The sequence below is a fragment of the Prunus avium genome, chromosome 7 (genome assembly GCF_965620075.1).
Source record: "Prunus avium chromosome 7, drPruAviu1.hap1.1, whole genome shotgun sequence".
Classification (NCBI taxonomy): Eukaryota; Viridiplantae; Streptophyta; class Magnoliopsida; order Rosales; family Rosaceae; genus Prunus; species Prunus avium.
This window is the reverse complement of record NC_142290.1, coordinates 5,836,181-5,851,815: the sequence shown is the minus strand read 5'-3', so window position 1 is coordinate 5,851,815 and position 15,635 is coordinate 5,836,181. Positions and strand designations below refer to the sequence as shown.

Here is a 15,635-nt window from a genome sequence, read left to right as displayed (position 1 = left end):
GATCTGTACCCACTTTTAGCCAAGAAAGTCACGTGCTGTGCATCCAATCCAAAAACCCACACATCTTGGCGCGCAAGAGGCCTCCAAAATTCCAAAGGCAATCGCAAAGCCAGGGTTTTAGATTGTGCTGAAATGAAACCCCAAAAACCCCAAATGGCGTGACACCTTTAGCCCTATGCCCTTAGCATGGCCTTAGCTTCCAGTCTTTGCTTTTCTTCCTCTATCCTCCGCCACCACACCTCGCTGCCCAGCTCAACCCGACCCGATTTTCCAGTCTCCGCCACAACCTGTCGGAGCTCCGCTTCCTATCAGCATCATCCTCGGCCCAAAAGGAGGCTCCAGGCGAAGGGCAAAATGGAAATGGGAGTGTGCTGGTCAAGGACACAAGTGAGAACAGCGAAGAAACAATGGTGCGTGTTGAGCTCCACAAGGAGCCCACTGAAGCTATTTTGTGAGTGATATTTGCTTATTTGATCGTTTGGTTCCGTCCTGACAAAATTTGAACTAAAAACCTATGAATTTTTGACATAGAGAATGCTCATTAGTCAAATTTAGGAGGATTTCATATTCTGTATTCTTCCCACACTACAGGTACGCAATGCATGAATTGGGGCTTGCGTCACCGTTCAAGAAATGTGCTAGAGTTGTTGGAGAGGTTAATAATCAGAGGCTTTCTGTGTTCTTTTGTATGAATCCCCAGTATTTTATATTTAGGTTTTAAATATATAATGATTTGATGCAGGTTCTAGGAAAATTTCATCCTCATGGTGACACTGCTGTGTATGATTCTTTGGTGCGAATGGCTCAGGTAACAATCACATTTTCTATTAACCAATATGTCAATTCATTTTTGAAGTAAAAACGGATAAGCTAGCAGTAAATGCAAAAAATACTACAACTTCTGTGATAATTTTTTTTCTTCTGGATGGCCTCCTTGTACTGTTCCATTTGTCTCATTTATTACATATTTTTAGTTTTCTCAGCTTTAGGAGTTAGTTTCTTTAGAATAAATCTGAAAGATTGCGATATATTCTTTCGTTTTTTGCTGATATTTGGGTACTGTCATGTTGTGTTAACCATGTCTTCTCTGGATGACATGGTAGGTTTATTAAAAATAAAAAATGTAATTAGAATGGTTATAGAGATATACTCTGTGCAACTTTTTGTAATTTTGCTGGAGAGGAGTAAGAAGATTTTTTAGAATTATAGTGGTGTGGGAATGGAGGTGTTATGGGATAAAGTCAGATTTTGGTCTTAACTCTGGGCTTCGGTGTCTTTGAGTTTTGGTAAATATTTTCTCATATAATTGCAGATTGGAAAGCAGCTGTGCAGTCTAATCTCTTTTTGGGTTCCAATTGTGAGAGAAATAGTACTATTTTCTCTCTAATCTTGTTTTTCCTGTTCCTGTTATGTTGATATATTGTTTTGGTGGACAATCTGTCTAGTGGAAATACTTCATTTTGTAATTTAATAGATTTTTTTTTCTTACCATAAAATAAATAAAATAAAATTTGCCTATCTTTAGGTATCCTTGGCTGGAAATTAAAAAACAAAGAGCTTTTGAGGGATGGAGATATCAATTTGGAGAATGGAAGCTTAACATCATTGATAATTCTTTGAATGGACAAGCACCATGCCTCTTTTGATTTTCTATTATTTGCTGTATATACTAAGCGATGCTCCCTTAATGTCTTTACAATAAAATTTCATTACTTCTTTTACAATAAAATCATCGTTTCAAAACCATTATCCCGACTTTGAATCAGCCTCAGGTGGATTTGATTATTGAAAACTTGAGCATTGAGAACCTGGAGTCGGCTTTCAGTTTCTTCAACCTTTGAGTAATGAGTATGGGTTTCGGCATTCCAGGGTTTCAGAGTTTATTGTTGCTCATGTGTTAGTGAGGAGAAGGCTGTTTAAAGAGCTGCGTTTGGTTGTAAAGCAAATGGTGGATGATGAAGGTATGGTTTTTTAAGTACTTTCTTTTTATTATAGATTGTGGCTTGGTTTCTGAGATTAGGTAAGGCTCATAGATGCGTTGGGGCTAGCTGAGTAATGGATGAAGCCTAATCGTTTCGTTGCTTTTGTTCTTTATTTTTTATCAATGTTTTGTTTATAAATTTCTTGTGATTTGTGATAGGCCCTGGTTCGGCACCTTCACTTTGTGGCTGCTCTTAAATAGATTCAGGGACTGGGACTTGAGTGGTGTGGTGTGGGATATGTTGGCATTTGCTTATTCAAGATCTGAGATGATTCATGATGCTCTGTCTGTTCTTGTTAAGGTGAAAGATCTGAATTTGAACGTTTCAACACCAACCTATAACTGTCTGTTGCATAATTTCAAGCATACAGATATCATGTGGACTGTTTATAATGAAGTTAAAGATAGTGGAACTCATCAGAGTGACCACACTATTGCCATACTTATAGATGGATTATGTGAGCAATCCAGCCTACAAGATGCAGTTTCGTTCTTCATGGGTGTGGAAAATACGGAGAGTTGGCCTTCAGTTGTTTCATTCAATACCATCATGTCTAGGTTCTGTAAATTGGGGTTTGTGGATGTTGCGAAGTCGTTTTTTTGTTTGATGTTCAAGTGTGGACTACTTCCTGATTCATACAGTTATAATATTCTTATTCATGGGCTGTGTATAGCGGGTTCATTGGAAGAAGCATTGGAGTTCACTAAAGACATGGAGAGGCATGGGGTACAGCCTGACACAGTCACCTACAACATTCTTTGTAAGGGGTTTCATCTACTTGGTTTGATGAGTGGAGCTCGCGAGGTCATTCAGAAAATGTTGATTAAAGGGTTAAATCCGGATCATGTGACATATACAATTTTGATATGTGGGCACTGCCATGCTGGAAATATTGAGGAAGCCCTTAAGTTGCAGGAAGAGATGCTTTCAAGGGGTTTTCAGTTGAGTGTCATTATATACGGTGTACTCCTCAGCAGTTTGTGTAAAAGTGGACGAGTAGAAGAAGCATTGAGATTGCTATATGAGATGGAAGCTGTTGGCTTGGAACCAGATCTTATAACATATTCTATCCTCATTCATGGCCTATGCAAGAAAGGAGATGTTCAGAGGGCTAGCAAAATATGTAGAGAAATGTACATGAAGAGAATCATTCCCAATTACTTTGTACACCGTTCTATTCTCTTAGGTCTGCGTGAGAAAGGGGATATATCTGAGGTAAGGAAGCATTTTGATAATCTACTAAAAAGGGATGTGACAGAGGATATTGTGCTGTATAATATTATGATGGATGGGTATGTCAAAATAGGTAGCACTGCACAAGCCATGCGATTATATAAACAAATAATTGAAAAGGGAATAAATCCTAGTATTGTCACTTTCAATACTCTTATTTATGGTTTCTGCAAAACTGGGAAACTAGTTGAGGCTCATAAGATGTTGGATACCATCAAGCTGCTTGGATTGCTACCAAGGCCGTTTACTTATGCTACTCTTATGGATGCCAATTGAACGAGGAAACATCCATGGCATGCTTGAGTTGCTTCAGGAGATGGAAGCAAATGCTGTAGAACCAACTCATGTATCTTACACGGTAGTTATTAAAGGACTTATCAAACTGGGGAAGCTGCAGGAGGCTGTTCACTTAGTTGAGGAAATGTATGCTAAGGGCATAACCCCAGATCAAATCACATATAATACTCTGATAAAATGTTTCTGTAAAGCTCAAGACTTCAAGAAAGCTTTTCAGTTGCACAATGAGATGTTGATTCATAATCTTGAGCCTACTCCTGTTACATATAATGTTCTCATCAATGGTCTTTGTGTATATGGCGACCTAATGGATGCTGACAGGCTACTGGTTTCTCTTTGCGACTGCAATATCAATTTGACAAAAGTTGCTTATACCACGTTGATCAAAGCACATTGTGCAAAGGGTGATGTACATAGGGCAGTGGGGCTCTTCCTTCAAATGGTGGAGAAAGGATTTGAAATCTCCATTCGGGATTATAGTGCTGTTATTAATAGATTGTGCAAAAGGTGTCTAATAACTGATGCAAAATATTTTTTCTGTATGATGTTATCTGATGGGATTTGTCCTGATCAAGAACTGTGTGAGGAGATGCTGAATACTTTTCGTTGTCGTGGTGATCTTAATTCGGTAGCTGATCTTCTAGCCGAGATGTTCAAACTTGGCTTTCTTCGTGATTGACATGGGGAATCTTTTGGCATCTGACCATTGGGAAAAGCTGTTCACTGGCTCATATTAGACAAATTCAGTTCATGAGGTATAACATTCGATTCATATATCTCCAATCTCTCATAAAAATAAATGAATAAATACTATATTTCCAGAAATGACTTAGTCAAAACAGTTTCCTAGTTCTTTCATAATAACATTAGGTCGTATACTACTGTTTTCCAGAGGACAGTTTATGCTCATTATGATGGGTTTTCCATGCGCCTTATTATTTGGCCCATAGGTTGACTGTATTTTTCTTTCCGGTTCAAGTAATGCTAGTCATGCTTTGGACAAGTTGAGATTTTTGAGTGTGGCTAACCCCCTCTCTGCTTGGAGATGCAGGCAATAGCTCTCTTATGTAATTAGGGAAGAAACTGATCCTGAAAATCTCATACGCCATGGAACACAGATCACCCTCTATTTAAGGGTACCATAACTGCTACTTCATTTCTCTTTTCATGGGATTTGGTCATTTTGCATGTGACTTTTCGTTTATTGGGCATTGAAGTCATGTCCAGCTATTGCTAGATGTTGACACATTAAAGTCATTATCTTTTGTCAGGACAGTCCATTGCTTATTTTTCAATTTATTCTGATGTCTTATACAATCTCAAAGTTATATCTCTCCTTGCAGCCGGATGACAAGTATGAATTCTCAGATCTGCCCCAGATCCAGGGTTTGGTGAAGAATTACTCACAGTTTGTTTCCTTCCCCAATCTTTACATGGCAAGAAAAATCAAGGACTGTTGAGGTGAGGACTTCATTTTCTGCTTGTCATACCCGTTCGTTCGCTCTATATGGCAAGGGGCAAGTTTTGAAGGGATTAATAGAATTGGATTTCTGCATGTGATTCATCTTTTCCTGGACTGTTACTTCTTTCTTAGTTGAAGGTGCATGTCAAGTGTACATTATAGGTGATAATCAGAAAAGTATTGTTATCAAAATGTGACTCTCTGAGGTGCAAACTTTTATCAAAATCGGTTGATTATTGCAAACGAATCATTGAGGCTACATTTCTTCTATACCTTACAGTTATATGATTAAGAAGTATCTGTTGTTCATATGATGAAGCAATTAGCAGTTTTGTGAATCCTCACTGAGTGGAAACTTTTGGCAGGTGGAAAATGAGGAAGAACCGAAGCCAGAGACATAGAAATTCCTAATGGTGGGAAATGTAGTTTTTTCTCTGTAACTTTTACAGTGTAATAAGTTACTTTGATTGTTACCAGGGTGAAATGAAAAATAAGACAAAAACTGAGAATTTTTGGGATTGGGAATTTGCCAATGAAACAAAGCGTATGGTCAAGTTGGGCTTTCCTACTAAGATAAATGTATTTTAGATTCTGCATGGTCCGTTTGCCTATTGTGCATGTATTTTCTTGTTATATATTTTATTAGCCTTTTTTAAAATTAATTTTGTTTTGTTCTTGTGCAGATGCGGAATCCAAAGGAAGTTGAAAAGATGAGTGCCATGAATTTTACAAGAAAACTTGTAGTGAGCTCTTGGATCCAGTTGCATACACTCACTTCACCACTGAGGTACCAAAATGGTCTCTCTCTCCCTTTGTCTTCTTGTGTTTTGTTTTAATAATTTGGTTGAGGTAGAAAATGTAGCAGATTTGGAGTTTAACTTTGAAATCTGCACAGGGTGAGGTGGAGTTCAGGAGTGTTCTTTATATTCCTGGAATGGGGCCTCTTAACAACGAGGATGTTGTCAATGCAAAAACAAAGAATATACGTTTGTATGTGAAACGTATATTTATCTCAGATGATTTTGATGGTGAACTGGTAAGTTTTGATATATTGGAAATCATGTGACTTTGAGCTTCCATTTAGTTCGTTGTTTTGATTAGAACATATAATACATTGAATTATTCTTTTTGCAGTTTCCTCGACACCTGAGCTTTTTTAAGGGTGTGGTGGATTCGAATGATCTTCCTCTAAACGTTTCTCAAGAGATTCTTCAAGAAAGTCGAATTGTAAGCCCTAGTTTTTCTACTATCTTTATGCATTTTGTGAAGGGAATGCTATTACTCTTAAAATTTGTGGACATCTCTGTAGCAGTTAATATTTGTTCTTTGTTCTTTTTATGTGCTTAGATATTTGTATCAGGTTGTATTGTATTATTTCTCAGTCTCTATCTATCTACTATTTTCAGGTAAGGATTATGAGAAAGCAACTCATGCGGAAAACATTTGACATGATTCAAGAGATCTCTGAGAGTGTAGAGACGTTGGTGGCAGCAATTAAGCTTGTGTTTACTCTTCGATTCCACCTGAAAGGCTGAAAATTGCTATTAACTTGGAAAATGGTATTACTTGATCCCAGGATTACAAGAAATTATGGGAGAACTTTGGCAGGTTTCTAAAGTTAGGATGCATCGAGGACTCAGGAAATCACAAGCACATAACCCCCTTGTTGCAGTTCTACTCTTCAAAAAGTGAGGAATAACTGATTAGCTTAGATGATTATGTTGAGAACATGCCTAAGAACCAGAATGCAATCTATTACTTGGCAGCAGACAGTCTGAAAAGTGCTCGATTCTTGGAAAAGTTGGTTCAGAAGGATATTGAGGTATCTGTCCTGCCGACTTTGGTGGTAGTGCAGTAGGGGAATGTCACAACCCGATTCGAGAATAAAGAATACTCCCGAATCAGGGTGCGTGAATTGAAAGGAATAAATAAAAGGACTGAAAATTGGTTAAAATACATTACCATTATATTTATATAAAAAAATAATAATAATCTTACAAAGGTACAAGATATAAATAAAAGTTTATCACTCTAAACTAATCCAACTTCTTTGGTTTCGGCTTTGTCTTGCCCGCTAATTGATCTAAAAAACAAAATAGGTGAGGGATGAGCAAACCACCGCTCAGTGAGTAGATTATGTAATATGTCAGTCAAGCAATGTCATTTTACACACTCTAGAAAATATAATAAAAAGATACACAATCCAAATCATATCATATCACTACTTCATATCTTGGTTATCCTTAACAAATTGTACCCAGCACGTGACCCCTATTGGCCTCATTGCCCTATGTCCCCGTCTGGTACATTTATCGTTTGGATACCCCGTCACTGAAGTTCTCATGTTCCATGAATAATACATATTTCACAAAAACTCCAAATAATATATATATTGTGTGAAATATTGCACAAATTAGACATGCTTGACTTGAAAATAGAGAGAGATTTGTAAATAGAATAAATCCATGATTTATCACAAAATAAGAAATTTTAGAACGCATTACATAACTCACTCACTAAGATAAGTATCAAATATTGCAAGACAAACACATACTCTTCATTCTCTCTCTCTCTCTCTCTCTCTCTCTCTCTCTCTCTCTCTCTCTCTCTCTCTCTCTCTCTCTCTCTCTCTCTCTCTCTCTCTCTCTCTCTCTCTCACTACTTCATGATAGAAATCTATATTAAAGGATTGGAATGAATAATTGAAGTAAGGAAGCATGATATTTATAGGAGAGGCTATGCATGCACCCAAATAATATTTATATATGGAATATTTTAAACCACCAAAGATAAGATATAAAATTAAGGGAATAATGTGACTCATCCCCATTTAGCCAATGATATCACAACACTACCATCAAAAGATAAGGTAGAAAGGGGAATAATGTGAGTCATCCAACTTTGGCCAATGATATCACAACACCACCACCAAAAGATAAGATAAGAGGAAGGGAATAATGTGAGTCATCAAGTTAGAAAAGAGTGATGATTCAATGAATGGGAAGGGAGAGAATAAGAAAGAATCTTAATTAGACTAGGTGACTCATCCTTTCATCTAAAGGGAAAATCTCATACTAGACTTAAGATTTAATAACATATAAATCTTCACAATAAATATTTAAATAAGAAAAATTCATATTAATAAATAATTATTATATATATATATATTTTACGGGTTCTCACAGGAAACAAGGTTGGTCTAGAAAATTTGGTTTGCAAACTAGTGGTAGAAAATACAAGACTTGGAAGTACAGGACCTAAAAAAAATCTCTGGATGCCAGTGGGGTTGTACCACAGTGGTTCTAGTGGTCCCCTTCCCCCCACCCCCACACGGCACCCGGGTTCGAAACTTGGTAGTGTGCAATCTTGAGGAACCCAAACCAATGCTTTACTCCCCCTCCCTAAAGCTTGGCAACAAAAAAAATTCTCTGGGTTTGACAGTTGTTTTCTACTGCAGGCTGCTTGCAAGAACGCCCCTGACAGTACAGATGCCAAGAGAGCCCAGCTGAATTGGGAAACAAGATATACGAGATTATGGCAATGGCCCTTGGAGGAAGATGGGGTAGTTTGGAAGATGAGGAGGCAAAGACGGAGGTAGCCGACGGTAATGCTGCAAAACCGTCTGATGTAAGTGCTGGTGAAGCCTTGGAAACACAAGTAATTGAACCTTCAGAAGTGAGGGCAGAGAGCGATCCATGGAATGATTTTATGTCTTCAAGAGATTATCCTTTAGATATACATTTTGGCAATATTTTATTACCCTTTACAAGAAAGCATAAGGCTGCTAACTTGCTGTGGAGGAAATATGCTTGTTATGGACTCATGCTTTTACCAATTTCCACCGTAGGAAAAACAATTCAATAATCTCAGATACAGGGGACACTTTATCTTTTACCTCCTTAAAATATTATCAGTGCTCAATACATGAATTTGGAAGACGATGGCGGTCTATCTTGTTCAAGCACAAAATCCAGTTCTACATTCATCCTCAAGTATTTAATAAATCTGCATCTTCACAAATGCAAAAGCAGAGGGCTCTTCAAGCTCAAAATGTAGTGACTGAAATTAAAATCATGTTTCCACCAACTCTGCAGAATATCAGGGCTTTCGCTTTCAATGCAAGTTTCAGGGATGATGATCATCCAACACATGGTTGTCTAGGCTACTAAATTAGTAAGCTAGCTCGCTCACTAAAACAGAGGCCGAGGCAAGGATTCACTGAAGCCGGCTTCTGGCCCCTATTCGTAGAAACTCTTGGGTCTGGCTGGTGGATCATGTCACCCATCCACACTTGAGACTCCCTTGGATAGGTGACGTGGTCCATCTATATTTATAAAAATAAAATAAAAAACATAAATTGATCAATTAATCAATAATGATCTGCTTGGAAGTGATTCTCTCCAAAATCACACCCAAACAAGCTGCTTTTTCATAAAATCACTTAAATCATTATATGGAGAATAGCAAAGTGATTGTCAGGCTATCTATAATCTCTCCCAAACGAGCCGTATGTGGACAGATGTCAAAACGGTAGATAGGAGACTGGGAGGGCACAAGGTAATTGGGTACAAGAAATCCCAAGTCTAGATAATAACCCCCAACCCTGGTATTTCATATATCACACCAAAAGTACTATCTACCACAAGAATGGGATATATGTAGCACCACTAATTATAAGCATGCTGAGCAACTGATATGCAAGATGATATTGTATAAATGATGAGGTGCAATGCACTACATGCAAAGACATCCAAACCATACATCATAACCATCAGAGTTATATCATACTAGTACAAGGATTAAAGAAACAAAGACATTCGAAATTTCAAGCTCAAATTCTCAAGTAGACAGCACTGGGGGCCCGAAAAAAAAAACAACTCATCAGATGTAAAGTTTCGCCGAGAAGGTGGCTCAGTTTGTTAATTCCATAATGGCAGAAACAATGTCTCCATCTGCTGCTTTGAGTGCTTTAACAGCTCTTGGTCTTGAAACCCCAGCTTGTGTCATCACCAACTCTATGTCCTTGGGTTCCACACCAGTTTCATCTATATCTTCATCATCTTGAGCCAATGTTGATGGCTCAGGGTTTGCTGTCACACTATTTAGATTAGGAGCCTTGAACTGCTCCGCAGCCTGAGTTTGAAGTTGTGAGCTTAAATCTTCAATCTTTGCTTCCCCAAAAATGACATACGTATCAGATGCGGGGCTCTTAAATACATCTGGCTTTGAGATAACAAACAGAATCTGCAAGAACAAAATCTCATATAAGCCAAGACGTTGCAATCAAAACAAAAAAGAAAGAAAAAATGCAACAAATCAACACCAACATTCTTGCTCTTCTTGACAGTCACACGGCTGACACCTGGTATTGGCTTCATTCCAAGTTTCAACATTGCCTTGCGACTCTTCTTTTCACTTCTGCTCTGCTTAGACCTACCACTTGCATCTCCTTGTCCTGCCAGCGACATTTAGACAAAAGTTTATACCCATATTTACATTGACTATACAAGATATAATGTATCAGGGCCAGAATTATATCAGAGCCAGAATTATTCAATCCCTCCAACCCATCCAACCCCCATTTTTTATAGCAGCAAGGACCAGAGCCAGAATTATCGTCTCATGGTGGGCTCTTCGGCTAAACCAAACCATTCAGTTGAAAAATTTTACCAAAAATTCAACACTCTCATATCTTTAATTTTTTAAATTTTCAATCACACAACCAGATACTTATGGGCATATTTCTGCCCAGAAAGAAAATCATAACCCGAACAAGAGAGAGGCCAAGCTAAACGAAGAGAAAAAAACAATGCATGGTATATTGAAGACAGCAACACAACCTTTTACCCATGGCTTCTACTTATGTTAATGGAAAGATTATTCAATCCCCTAATCAAACTAATATTTTTTTTTATCAAAAACATAATAAAATTAATACTTAAATTCAAATATGCTGCTCAGATTGCCTAAAAAGTTTTCTACCTAATCTATATATATAAAGGCAGAGGCAGAGTTTGGTGTAACTTTCAAAATACCAAGAAATATCCTTTGCTAATTAGAATTCCAAAATAATACAACTTAATCAATGAGGAATAATATAGTAAAGGCAATGTTTTAAATTAAACAAAGTTATTAAAGTAGGCTAGTAAAATTATTAAAGTAGAACTGTTACCATTTGAAAAGGACAAAAATGGGAGAAAGAAATCTGTTGAAATCTGTTGAAAAGGACAAAAACCAATGAATGGCCTTCAGTCATTTTTCTCGGTTTAACTATTCATTTGAGAGTATAAACCGACAAGAAAAACTCCAACTTTCAGTACAATCATGTCATCTTTCATTTCTAGATGACACAACGAAGATCAGGTATCTCATTTATCTGCAATTTCATTTCACTTACAAACTCTATGTGATGTTTGATTTTGGAATTCTAGTTGTCTCTGTGATTTCCTTGTTCAGATTGATTCCCTTTATTTATTATTATTATTTTTTCTGGCACTAGAAATTTTATCTTATCTTTCCGTGAAACTTCGATGTTTTATTCATAAGGGGTTAGGTGAATAGTACAATAGTATAGACACGTTTAAAGCGTAGGAATTTTTTATTACATATTGGCGACAATAAGAAAAAATGTCAGATACTTCAGGATCAAACATCTATGTCCGCATTACTTAGATTATGTACATTTTGTTCCTAAATTCATTGTCAAACTAATAAAAAAAATATTTAATACGAATGATGCAATAAATGAATGCGAGCATAAAGAAAAAACAATCTTTCAAAAGAAATATATAAATGAGGGAGTATAAATTGGAAAGAAAGGGTAATGTTATGAGACAGTTATGTGTATGTCCATCTTGGTAGTAGAAAACGCCTTTCGCGTGCGAAAAGCGCATGCCGAGAAGCTTAAATTTTTTTTAAAAAAAAAAAGGTTAAAGAAAAAACAAAAATTAACATTTTCAATGTGCGCTTTACCTTCCACATCATCGTCATCCTTGTCATCATCTTCATCATCATCGTCATCTTCATCATCTTCGTCCTCGACTACGGGCTCATCATCCTACACAAAATGCCACTCAAACTTTCATGCCCAATAAAGAAAAGGTGAAGCATCCTAGATAATGTATTGAATGATAACTCTAGCAAAGAATATATTCGCTATTCTCCACCACTAAACATCAACACAAGGTTAACAACTATAGTAGGAAAGGACATAACTAAAACACTGTCATATATTGCACATAAACATGACAAATTAGTACCCAAACAAGTAAAACATATAACTTTATGAACCTCTGAGACTAGTCAATAGGAAATCACGATAAGCCAAGTCAAATGGGTATTGAGTGGATTGAGCATCACATTCTTTCTCCCACTAATAGAAAATACCAACTTAGACTAGTGATCTACTGTGAAATATTTTACAGTTCAAGATTGACTTCACCATAGTAGGCCACTAATTCAGCCAACAAGATTGTCTTAATCTGGACAAAATATGAAAATGCTAAATAAACATGCTATCTGCTTGAAGGGATCAACTGAGGTAACATACTCAAGTTAATGGGTAAAATGTCTTGTAATGAGCAAAGTTTGAAAGTTCAATAAGATACAATCAGAGATTGACTAATCTCGATTATCCAAACCAAGTTCTTAATGGGCAGCTGATTAAACACAGAAGTGTTCACTTCCCAAAATGCTTCTTTATTTCACCTAATAAAACCCACACTTCCATGATTCCTCAATTTGAGAGGCCAAATTTCTAAGGGAACCAAAAAAAAAACTAAATCCATGCAGTTTTAATGCAGCATTTTGAGGTTCAAAAATATGATCATCCCATTCCTCAATTCTTAAAATTTATCTACATAATGCCACATTTTGACCTACTAATATTAACACCAATGTTAGGTGTAACCATATGCCGATCTATGTGAATGACTGAACCCTTACAAAACCTATGTCCTCAATTAGGTTCTCTTTCTTTGGCTGGGCAAAAATTGATTATAGACCTCCCAACCAAACGAAGGTCTGAAGCCACCCATGCAATATCAAACTCATAACAAGAGTTCACCTCAAGCGCTAGAGAAATAAGAACAGAAGCTCCTCACATCATCTGATTCATCAGACAGTTCTAGTTGTTCTCCCTTGACCCTTCTTCTCACACCCCATTGATTCAAACCTCAGTCGTCTTCATTTAGTCATAAGCAAATCATATAAAGTCAAATTTCAGTTCACATTTTTGCAATTGGCTGATGCAGTGTGATATGGAAGGCTGATTAAGAATCACCAAGCTGATAACCAAAAATGACAACCTTCACCAACCAAAGCATTAAAGAAGAAACAATGATACAAGTGAAACTAAAAATCAAAACTCAAAGGTCAGCAGTATATCTATTTCTCCAAGCTGTAAGGAAAGGTTTCCAAGCAACCCCAATAGCTACTACATAACTAAAACATAATAAATAAATAAAAGCATGGTAAACTGGATCACGTCCCCTCTAAAATGGATACAAAACTAATTCTAAAGGCTGATCACAAGGAAATAATATTACATCAAAATTAAACCCTTTTAGGTCTCTAGTTAAGTTCACTACGTAGAAATGTGTTTCGCATTCATCGATCCATTGGAAATATTTATCGGAAATTCAACATCATAGCAGCTAAAACGCAAAATATAACAAATAAAATCACATTCCAACCATAAAATCTTTCCAAATCATTTTCTAGATCAGATAATTTTCTCCATAAACCAAATATTATACCCAAAAAAACAAATCCAGGCAATATCTATATTCCGAAACAATAAATAAAAGAACACCCAGAAGGCATAAGCCAATCCAGAGAACTATCACATATCACAAGCCTCTACTCAATTGAAACCGTTAATAAACTGTGAACAAACATGTAACGTGAGAGAGAGAGAGAGATTACATGAATTTTTTTCTGTTCGAGTTGGGCAGCGAGCTGCTCTTCTTGAGTTTGGGCAGTCATGCTTCGTAAAGTGCAGTGTGAGTTTGAGATGTCTTCGGACTACAACCCTAAAAACCCGAAATGTTTCACAACGACGACATTATATATCACCGAGATTGTGGAGGCTCTCATTCCCTTATTCCTGCCGGGTACGGTTATGGTGCTTTCCGGGTCAACCCGTGATCCAACTGACCTCTTTTACGAATCAAGTGTTGTTATTCTATGTGTGGTTAAGATTAAAACTTGAAATTAACAGAGGGGAATTTTTTTGGACATTCATTAATATACCCAATGTAGGAGTCCAAATTATAAAAAAATTCTGTATAAAATGGATTTTAGAAACACACCCAAAACCCATTAATAACATAACAAAAAGGCTTTTAACTTCTTTTAAATTACAAAACTGTCATTAATTTATTAAAACAAACTCAACCCCAAAATTTCATAAAAAAGCCCAAAACACTCAATAGGGTATCAAAGTAATTTAATAATCAAAATTAAATTCAATAGGATCAGCTATCATTTTTTGGGCATTTTTTGGGTTTGTTTATAGAAATTAAATAGTGTAGGGTTTATTTATAGTTTTAGTGATAAGAATGGGTATATGACTAAATATCTCAATTTTTTTTTGAGTTAGTGTTTGGGCCCAAATTTAGCACGCCAAAAACAAAAGCCCACACCATCTCCTAGGCCGCTTGTATCAGACGACCTCAAGCCCATCAGCACGACCCAGCCCATTAAATGAGTGGACAGGCCAAAAACACGGCCCAAAACATTAAAGGGCTTGTGAACAATAGGAATCAGAAAAAAACTTGGGCCTCGAAGAAATCCAAAGTTAGGCTCAAAAGCAAACTAGACTCAAGCTGGCCTTCAAAACGGAACAGCCCCACGTGATCCCTGACTTGGAGGAGTCAATAATTTCGGCTGAAAACTGGAAATAAAACAGGAGCAGGTATAAAAGAAGAAAAAAATCTAAAGTAGCTTGCTGCCAGAAGATTAGAGCCCGCTTAGTTTATCTAAAAGATATTCTGATATTTTGGAGGAATACCATTTTTCGAGGATAAGCAGACTCTGTTTTTATAAAAAGAGAGATAAGCGGGAAACATGAAACTGTCCAAAAGCTGAGAGCCAGCCATCTCCAAGGCTCCAGACCTTTTGCAGAAGCAGGTGGAATGGAAGAACAGGCAGGGCACTCCATCAAAAATACAGAAGTGGTCACCTCAGGAACTAATCGTTGAGTGCTTACTCGCCAGAAAATGGATAGAACCCCTGTTTATTTCATTTTAAAAATTAAAAGATCTTTTGATTACTTGCCGCCCATTCTCGGAGGAACACTTCCTATATATACAAGAGAGGGTGAATAGAGCAAGGGACAATCAATCAACCAATCAACCAAAACTCAGTCAAAAGACAAACACTCAAATGATCACTTGATCACAAAATCCTAAACAAGTTCCAACAGACTTCGAGCCTGAAATATTCAAAAGCTTGCCAACAAGCTTGCAGAATCATCCTGTCTTCTCCCAGCAAAGACAAGTTTAAATCGCTACCTCTGGTTTGAATCCCAGTTCACTAGTCAACAATAACGAGATTTCTCTCGTTACAAATTTGGTTTAGTACAAGCCAAGCTAAGCAGAGTTTCGAGTTTTCTCAAATATGAAAAACTCAACAAATTTGTGAAGAGCCCTGACTAAGCA

General features: G+C 36.9%; 1 protein-coding gene and 2 pseudogenes across 2 annotated transcripts; 2 read left to right on the top strand and 1 right to left on the bottom strand.

The window, feature by feature from the left end:
• The first annotated feature begins 269 nt into the window (after positions 1-269).
• On the top strand, positions 270-6,099 carry LOC110773567 (uncharacterized; annotated as a pseudogene). The gene is made up of 10 exons (XR_015825834.1): positions 270-451; positions 592-655; positions 743-808; positions 1,767-1,961; positions 2,141-4,267; positions 4,564-4,648; positions 4,856-4,973; positions 5,340-5,387; positions 5,658-5,761; positions 5,870-6,099. The product of XR_015825834.1 is annotated as an uncharacterized LOC110773567 (transcript).
• LOC110773569 (heat shock protein 90-5, chloroplastic-like) lies at positions 4,817-7,084 on the top strand (annotated as a pseudogene).
• Positions 7,085-9,668: 2,584 nt separating this feature from the next.
• On the bottom strand, positions 9,669-14,053 carry LOC110773570 (nascent polypeptide-associated complex subunit alpha-like protein). The gene is made up of 4 exons (XM_021978093.2): positions 13,900-14,053; positions 11,947-12,031; positions 10,302-10,429; positions 9,669-10,218 (listed from the first exon to the last, which is right to left on the bottom strand). Exons 1-4 carry the CDS (start codon positions 13,957-13,959, stop codon positions 9,886-9,888), a joined length of 606 nt encoding a protein of 201 aa, XP_021833785.2. The 5' UTR covers positions 13,960-14,053; the 3' UTR covers positions 9,669-9,885.
• Between the last annotated feature and the right edge of the window lie 1,582 nt (positions 14,054-15,635).

Bases quoted from the DNA above. Each gene is read 5' to 3' on its own strand.
- LOC110773570 (XM_021978093.2), bottom strand. From the start codon at position 13,959: ATGACTGCCCAAACTCAAGAAGAGCAGCTCGCTGCCCAACTCGAACAG. The intron at 10,430-11,946 runs GTAAAGCGCACA...TGTCGCTGGCAG, and splicing joins GGATGACGATGATGTGGAAG to GACAAGGAGATGCAAGTGGT. The intron at 10,219-10,301 runs GTTGGTGTTGAT...TTGTTCTTGCAG, and splicing joins CTGTCAAGAAGAGCAAGAAT to ATTCTGTTTGTTATCTCAAA.